The 9,524-nt window shown below is 34.7% G+C and overlaps 1 protein-coding gene across 1 annotated transcript in view; it reads right to left on the reverse strand.

Moving 5' to 3' along the window:
* LOC142350228 (uncharacterized) overlaps positions 1–9,242 on the reverse strand; it is a 30,102-nt gene extending 20,860 nt beyond the window's left edge. The window contains exons 1-2 of the mRNA XM_075401992.1: positions 8,652–9,242; positions 2,043–3,427 (exon numbers count right to left, since the gene is read on the reverse strand). Coding sequence (XP_075258107.1) covers positions 2,043–3,427; positions 8,652–9,064 — 1,798 coding nt within the window. The 5' untranslated portion in view covers positions 9,065–9,242. The remainder of the gene's footprint in view (positions 1–2,042; positions 3,428–8,651) is intronic.
* Between the last annotated feature and the right edge of the window lie 282 nt (positions 9,243–9,524).

A 9,524-nucleotide genomic window follows, 5' to 3' on the forward strand; every position in this document is an offset into this window, starting at 1 on the left:
AATGAGCTGCACGAAACACTTAACAAGAAAAAGCTATTGTACATCAAAATATTATGGGAAAAAAGAACATACGTGCATACCATGAACATTTTTTTATGTGAATAGTCAAAAGTTTAATTTGTTTGTTCTGACTCTATGAATTAGACCCGACCCAATGTCCCCTAAGTGACGACAGTCAAGTTTGTAGAATTTTTTAAACAAAAATTCACGGTGGAGAGGGGACCTTTGACGTAGCAAGTTTACGTTGACGTGTACATGATTGCGTAACCGGGGTGAGGTGGTAGAACTATGAACTATAAGGTCTCGACAAAAACTGGCCCGTATTACACAATTCAGACAAAAGCTAGCCAGGATTTGATTTAACACGAAATAAACCAAACAACTGGGGAAAAATTCAACAAAGCGCCAGCATGTTTTGACTCAGTGGGCTCATGGAAACGTTTGCAACAATGACACAAAAATCTCAGCAGTCACAAAGTGCCAACGCTATGATCAGAAAAAACAGGCGAACTAGTAAAATTAAGAACTTTGACAACGACCATGATCACATGCCCAATCACTAAGCTGAAATAATTCGAACTTGTGCGCACGTGTACAGATTAGTGCCCAATTGTGCAAGATTGTGCAATTTAAGACAACCGTGATTCGGCGGACCAGACAGTGGGACGTGAGCAACTATAAGTCGATAATCAATATGGTAAATGAACATAATGAGGCAAAATATATTAAACAATACAATTTTTTTGTCCCATTTTAATAAAAATCTTTTCAGGTAACTTATCTTACGGAACGACCACTGAAATTCGTAAATAGGGGATCTGATAACAACTCCTAAAACACGAGATGAAAAACTAAACAAAACTGATCTTTTTGAGGGGATGTGGATAGTAAAATGAGAAATAAAGCTCAATAGAAACAAAACTATTAAAAAATTACTGGGCCCACTTTGTGCTCAAGTAAAAAATTGAAATTTTTGTTACACTTTGATAATTGACATTTTGTAGTGTTGTTGTGTGAACTTGCAGTCTACGCTGACGGATTAACTGAGTTAACTTCCTGAGAAAATTGTTGTAAAAAAATTGATTCAGCGAATTGATGATCTGGTTCAATGGGACTGGGAGACAGAATTAGTAAAATTATGAAACGAATCAACGCGTCTTTGTGAAATTATGATTGGACATAGCAGGTTTTTGACTCAAACTATTGGCATATTATTTGAATTTGTGGGCTAATGAATGTCCTCAATACGAGCAGAAACTGAGAAAGCCATCGGTAAAAAGAGCAGAAACTTAATTTTGATAAATAAATTATTTAATAACCAGTTTAAATTTAACGCATGAAATGAGAATATTTCATGCGTATAAACTAGACAACTTTCAGTAACTTATAAACAAGTAACTCAGAAAAAAATTACAAATTTAATTACTCTTCGTTTTATATAAATTAATATAGTGTAATTAAAATCTTTTTACTGTTCTCGGCTTTTTTTCAATCAGGTTATTTTGTTGAGGTTCTTGACGTTGGTTCTTTTTGACTGAACCAGGCTTACGATTCGAAATGGCGCAACAAAAGCATGTTATAGACCAGACCGGGTATTTAACGTCTGGGTGGCCATACCCCCTGACAATAAATTGCCAAATCTTATCTTTTTTATCACCCCTGAGTTATCTACCCTTTTTGAGAAAAAATTTTGGCTTCAAATTTTTTGACAAAAAGTTGTTTAAAAAGTAGATGCTAAAAGTTGACCGAAAATGCCAATCCGAACAAAAATTTGGCATTACCATTTGGTGTAAAGAAAGGTCTACTCTCGCCCACGTTTATCTATCAAAAGAACAAAACTAAACTTGCAACAATTGTCGCCATTTTGGTCGCCTTCTTGACATTGTCTAAATAAACTCCTTTTTTGTCCCCTCATAGTCTAGGGTCATCGGGGTACATGATTAGGGTTTTCATTAAAAAGTTGTTAACATATACGATAATGCACATACTTCTGACTAAAATTAAGAAATCTGACTAGAAAGTAAACCAGAAAAATTGCGTACCGGTTATCTGACGGAAAATAATCATCAAACACAATGGGCTGTTTCCCTCCGTCGTAATCACATCTCTTAAATCCAAATCACCGTTTTCAAAGTTGACCGTTGAAAAGTTTTCCGGTGGTATCTTCAATTTTTTACAGCACTGACTTCTGAACTTTGTATACGATAAAGCCAACTTTCCTATTAGTGCGTCAGAATCGTTATGGTGCAGATTATGCGAGTCGATAAAAATAGTTTTTAGATTTTTGGATGAGAATTCAATCACATCCATCAGACTTGTTGTTGATGATTTATTTGACCCCGTTTCAAACAAGCACCTCTTATCTGCTATAGAAGGCAGGTAAAAATTTGACCCCTCACGGTACGTTTTGTAACGTTGTGGATTCATGGCAATCAATATATTGCGACCCTCTCGAAGCCAATAATCTCTGCGCCCATTACTGCAAATTTCCAGATGTTCTAGAACTTTCTCCATGCTTCTCAAGAACGGGTCTGTTGTTACATAATTGGCGTGATGAAAACTGACTTGCTTGTCAAAGTAAGAAGCGATGTTTTGAACCGCGTTTATCACTTCATCATACGAGTACGGAAGTTTGAATTTTGTCCGGTTGCTTTTCAAATCTTCGCAAAATTTTACTATTTTTGAAAATCGCTTATTTTCAAAGCAGACGCGTAAGTAAATTTCTAAGATATCTAAATTATCGAGTTCTAACGATCCTAAAACAGTCAAACTACACTTGTCTTCAAATAGAGTCATTAACTCGCGTGCGTAGTATTGACAATTTTCTTCAGTATGGGAAGTTCTAAACAAGAAGTAATAAGAATGAATCAGAAATGTGAAATATCGATGATGATTGCAGTTTGATTGGTTGAATTCCTTCAGTTTCTCCCAACCATTTTTGACAAATGCCAACGTCTTCTCAACTTGTTCAACATCTGCGCGTGTCAGCTCATGATCGGGCGAGTTTAGTCTAACAACTGCTGTGTATTGGTGAGCAGGCAAAGCTCTGATTGAGGGCACTTTTTTCACTGTCTTCGGTTGGTACTTTAGCATTAACTTGGAAAACTTCATTGTGTTTTCAACTTGGTTTCTTGAACATTCAACTTTCATAAGGAAACCATAGAAAACACCCAGTTGGTCTTTCACGAACGGATCACTCTTGAATTTGTCATTTTTCTCGAACATTTCGTCTAGTCTGGACAAAACTTTATTCGTGCTTTCAGTTTCACCCGAACGCGATACTATTGATAAGTTGACCATTTCAAGGTGCAATGCTATTGAGAAGCAATTCAGATCATGAAAACAATTTCGCTTCAGATCAGTTGACTGTTTGTATAGAGATTTCATGATCCTTACGGTCTCGTTGTTGTGCCGCAAAATTAGAATCCTAAGATCAGATCATATCATTATCAACAAGGAAAACTTATCTTTGTTATGACATCGCGATATTTTATTCGGCAATTGTTCGCCAATACTTGCAAAGTTTGGTAGAAACTATTGCAAACAATTTGCAATTTGTAAATTAATATGCATCATAATATTACTTCTAGAGGATTTTTAAAACAAAGAGTTCAATTGAAAATCTAAAACATTTTTTCTAAAAACAGCTCAAATATCGTATCAATCTTCAGCTATATAGAGTAACAAGGAGGCTCGTTAAGTTGCGTTTGCACATAATGTTCCGACCCAAGCTCATCTAAATTTTTGACTTAATTGTCAGCCAAATGAAGAGATAATCGAAAATATACGTTTGAGTTTAAAAAAATCTTTACACACCCAAACTACTCATTGAATTACACAATACCATGCCTCATCAAAGCGCTCACAAGATCTGCCATTAAAAAAGACTTCGAGAAAAAAACAAACAACAAATTCAGCAAAAAAAAACAAAATTTTCACGGCAAAACTGAATATCTAAATTTAAAAGCACCTTGTAACAACGTCAAAAAGCAATCAGATAAAACATTAACTTCACACATTTACTGTTTTTGAACTACGCAGCAGATGAGATTTTTCGTCAATGGTCTAGGTAACAAGTCGACAAAAAGAAATAATGAGGCATCATTCAACTTTTTTATAAACGTTTCATAACTTCATACTTCTCAAAAACCCTCAGCTTTCAACGAAATAAATCTTGATAAAGTAACAAAAAAGTCGAAACGAAAGCGATTGGACCTGTATTTGTTTAGGAAAAGCCAAAGAAACGAACTTAAGTTGTAGAAAAACTAAAAAAAAAGAGAACAAACAGGTTGCAAAAACACAAATTATTGGAGCCATTAAAGTCATTAGCTTCATCTGAATATTGTTTCTCTGATTTCAATTATTATATATAATAATTCAGCTAAAATTCTATTGAACGATTAAATAATTTCACCCGATCGTTATTTGAATCATTGGGATCTGTTATTACGCGAATATGCTAAAAAAACATCATTCTAGAAAAGAACAAAAACTGAAAAATTTTCGAAAACGAATATCATAAACTTTAAACCTATTCACTATAAACTGACTGCATTGTGTAGCATCAATTATTCAAGCCTCAATTAGAAGCTTAGGTGGCCTCTCAGTGTACTACAAAAGAAAAAAACAGTCAAAAACAGCACACTAAAAAAGGAGAAAAGTGTCGAAGCCGTAAAACGTGAAATTTTCTGTAAAAACTTATTGTCTTTAATTATTTTTTAAAAGCAATGGGATGCTTTTTCGTTAGAAAAATGACTTAAGCAAATCACCAAATATGAACAAGCATATCGAAACCACGAAATTTTACAAAAAACACGTAATCAACGCCATTAAATTCAAAAGCTTTCAAAGGAAATCAAAGAATACGCTAAGTTATGCCTCGATGGGAAGAATATGATGCTTGTCACCCATATTTATGAAAAAGACATCACAATGAGTCTAAAAGTTATGAAAATAACAACAAATACAGGCAAAAACCAAAAACTCAATAGAAAAGTGCGAGAAGAATTTCTCTAAGACGTTTAAACCTTAAGCTTTTCTCTGAAAGTTTTCTCTATGATCCATTGAACGTTTTTATAAGCAAATGCGAGTTATCAGTTTTATGATAATGTTATAAGATTTCAAAAGGAACCAAAATAATGAGAAAAAATTATCAAAAAATTTTAAAAAAATATGAAAACTCGTGGCATCGAAATCATAAAAACCAATAGTTAGAAGTCAAAATTGCTTTCCAAAATAATTTTGGTTGCAGTAGAAAAGAAGGAGGTCATGTCACTACTGAAAATGATAGAGTTAAAAAAAGCAGGTTTAAGGTCGGTTAATGTTCAAAAAAATTCAAAAACTATTTTCAATGTCTTAACAGCCATTAGCTGCCCACTCAAAGCAAAAGATAGCTTCAAATAATGCTCATTAAGGAGCCTATTGAACTTCTAGGCAATGACTCTATTCTATCTTACTTCAAAAATTTAGTAAAACCTCGAAAAAAAATTCCATTAAAAATTACGAAAAGTATAAGAGTATAAGCCAAAAGAGAACAAGTGCGATTCATTGAAAACAATTTGTTTGTTGATTGGGCTTCACTTGACTGTAAGTGTTCCGTAGATCGTTCTTAACGGAATCTTGATATGGAAAGTGACTAGTCTATAAGTGACTTCAAAAAACAAAAAAAAATGCGGAAAGTTTTCTAAAAAAAACAGTTATTAAAGAGAAATCGAGTTTTATTTTTTGATAGTAAACTTACCCATGAGACCAAATCTATCATTTTGTCGCCTTTAATCTATTAGGAATGAAAAAATCTTCCATCTAGTAGCCTGAATAATAGTCTTGAATTAATATTTTTACAGAAAAAAAATCTTAATTTGAACGAAAATTAGGCTAAAATTGAACAAAATCATGCCAAATGTCCTTTGTTCACACAAAAGACAAAATTCAAAAAAATCTTTTTAGTTCCTAACTCTGCGTTGGACGAGCTTTTTAATGATACCACTCACATTTCTCTACAATGAATATATCTATCGGCCAAAATTGTCAGAAGAAAAAAACCATTTGAGTATATAGTTCCTCCCCCCCACAAGTGGGGTCGGAACAAAAAAAGATATTACCGATCTCAATTCGTATTTGTGGATTTTTTGTTATTAATTCACCTTCAGGGCAACTTATAAAATCAAAGCTATTAAAAATTGTTTCAGCTACCCACTCATTGGGTGAGACATCGAAAATAGGTTGAAAGGTTATCCCACTCACTGGGTTGCAGATCAGATCTTTGAAAAAACACTTTCCTGCTATTTCGTCAGAAGAGGTTGGGTACAAAGTCTATTTTCAGGTGCCTATAATCTGGCAGCTGATGCAATGAAAGCACAGCCACGAGTTGTCGTAATGAAAACTGCATCGGCCAGTCAACTAATCTACAGAGGGTCCTAAACGCTGGAAACTTTTTATCGCCTATCGTGGGGATTCGCCTATCGTGGGGATTCGCCTATCGTGGAGAGCCTTTCTAACACATAACGAGAAGTGGTCATCGAATTATGGGAATAATTTTATCACTAACCGAAAAGCAGCTCGCTTAAAGGAGGAAAATACAGGAAGTGAATTTGATTTGGATTTTGGAAAAATTCCATAGATTTAGGAACAAAATAGTCAGTCAGGTAAGGCACAGAAAAAATAATATCTTTACAGTTTCGATATTTCAGTTCGATATATCAGTTGTTGTGAAATTAGATGAGTCACTACCAACTATTGACTTTATAACCGATGGTCCAGTTGATAACGATAAAGCTATTTTTCTTATTAAAACTAATGAGTTGGAGATTAGGATGATTGTTAATGAGTTACAAAATAGGAGGTCAGCAGGATCAGATGATATATCCTCATTTGATACTGTGCACAATCAATCACTTCACAAAGTTTTAGAAAACGTTGGACTCAGAGAGGCCGCTTTAGATTGTTTCGAAAGTTGTTTGAGCAACAGTAGACAAGTGGTAACACAATATCAGATTAACTTGAAATGTGGAGTTCCGCACGGTTTGGTTTTGGGATCGCTGTTTTTATTTTATACATAAATGATCTTCACTAGTATTGCCCAGGAGCCAATACAATAACGTTTGGTGATGATACAGTGCTACTATTTGGGGCTAAAGACCTCTCGATCAGTACTGTTTAAACATCTCTTATACAAATAGAAAAGTGGCTTCCACAAAACAATCTTTTACTTAAAATTGACAAAAACCATTTCATAGAGCTTCACTCGGAACCTCTAGATAATACTTCAAACAAATTTGATGGTTTTGCTAAGGAACCAAGCTCAAAGTATGTAGGCATTATTTGAGATAGGGATTTGATTTTTAAAGACCATGTAAGCAATATAAAGGTCAGAATTAGACGTTTTGCTGTAACCATAGCCAGAATGCATCACTACTGTCCGAAGAAAGTTCTGCTGATGTTCTATCAAATTCATGTTCGGTCAGTTATTGGATACGGCATAATAATTTATGAGTTTATGGTTGCACCTGCCCTAAAAACATGAATTTTATACTAGTTTTACAGAACAAATTAATTAGGTTAATGTTTTTCAAGAACTTTGGCAGTGAAACTAAAGAACTATTTTACAAAGATGAGATTTTAACTGAGCATGAACTATATATTCGAAATCTTTTTTTTCTTGATATGAAAGCATGAAATAATCTCCTCAAAAACAAAACTTTGAACAACATGATAAGCAATAATTAGGAGACTCCACGAGGAGGATAAGGAATATGTTTTATGTACCGCTTAGTAAAAATGAGAAAATGGACTACTCACTTAGGTTAAAACTTCCTATCATACTACACTATCTTTTAGAAAATGATCTTTTACCAGCTATCGTCAGGAATTTTTCAGTATTAAAAATGAAAAATTTTGTGCAAAAATTAACACCAGTTTTCATAATACACATCTATTTTTTAGTAAAAGGAGTTTTCGGGTGCTAGTTTTTGCTCCTGGGCATTACTTGTGAGGCTCTTAAGAGCCTATATTGTGTCCATTGTGAGTTAACATCAATGACAAAATTAAATCCCATCTTATTTTATCCTATTTTAACGGTCTCTGAGAATCCTCAAAACGTCTCAAAAGCAAAAGGAAAAACGAATTAAAATCTGCTTATTTTTAACGTATTGTTCCTACTTCGTGTCTTTGTCAACACATGAGGTCATAGCACACTTCTCCGCCGCATGTGCGATCAGCCTACATTGAAGTGGTGAAGGGACGAAAATATACAGAATATTGCAGTTAAGTAATTTGTCAGCTAACTCATTACAGTTAGTTGTCGAAAAGACTAATAAAACACCTGTCTGCTAATTAAACTGTACATAAAAAGTCGCAGCCTTTTAGTTAATTAATTACTGATTAATTATTTTAATTTTGAGACTAGGGGAATTTTTCTTTTGCAAGTGTCACCCAATGACTGGGGAGCTCAAGAGATGGCTCATGTGGGAGAACTGTGTGAGAGATGAGTAGTTGAGAAATAAACACGAAGAACGGAACAGGCGTGATACCACAAAATTCTTCAGAAACAGCAAGAGTGATTCCGTTATTGATTCCAACTGAGCCAATGATAAAAGTAATGGTTAGTTGAAAATCTACTAAACAGTTTATCACAAAAAATATTATGATCTGACCTGATTTTAATCAAGATATATCTCATCTTAGCATGCAGTACGTGGTCAACCCTCTGCTCGTCTGTTAGCATTGGTAAAATCTGTTCTACTTCTCGCATGAACAAATCGCCATAGCTGTTCCCATTCTCGTCACAAGTTCGCAACCTGCCATACCACAGCGCCAAGTAAAGTTTGTCTAAGAAAGTAAATAGTCGGCATTCTACTAATTGAATTCTTTCAACTTCGGTTAAAGTCAATTTTGCTCTCAGTTTTGTATCCAACGATAAAACATTTTCAAGGTGAGTTTCAATTTCGCTGATTGCTTCTTTCGTTCGACCAGCTTCAAAAATTGTAGACGCGTGTTTGTACACGTCGCGCATGTAACTTCTTGACAAAATCTTGGCCCATTTAGAGCCCAAATTGCCCGCCGCCATTTTTGGCAAACAGTTAATAAAGACAATATGGAAAGCAAGTAGTCAAAGCGATGTTAGGAATATTTACGACAAAACGTATTCAAAGAATATACCGCACAACACTTGGTGTGTTTAAACAACTGGCTGATGGCAAACAAACATGGATCCAAAATATGGTAGTGCCAAACAGGGCGGTTAGTCGACACACAGTTATTTGTATTCGAAAAACAAAATTACAAATGGCTGGGCCTGTGGGGAAGGGGGCTGCAAATTTTGTAACTTGAATTGCATCTAACTAGCTTATGAAAACTAAAATTTTGTCAACAGGACGACAATTCAAATGTATGACCACACAAGTTTTGTTCCGCATTCCAAACACCCCATCCACCCCCCCCCCCCCCCCCCCCCACACGATCAAAATTCTAATTTAGTGACAAATATTAAAACATTTGCTATTGCCTATTTAGCCGAAAACAGGAAC

The sequence above is a fragment of the Convolutriloba macropyga genome, chromosome 1 (assembly GCF_964194025.1).
Source record: "Convolutriloba macropyga chromosome 1, txConMacr16.3, whole genome shotgun sequence".
NCBI classification, from domain to species: Eukaryota; Metazoa; Xenacoelomorpha; order Acoela; family Convolutidae; genus Convolutriloba; species Convolutriloba macropyga.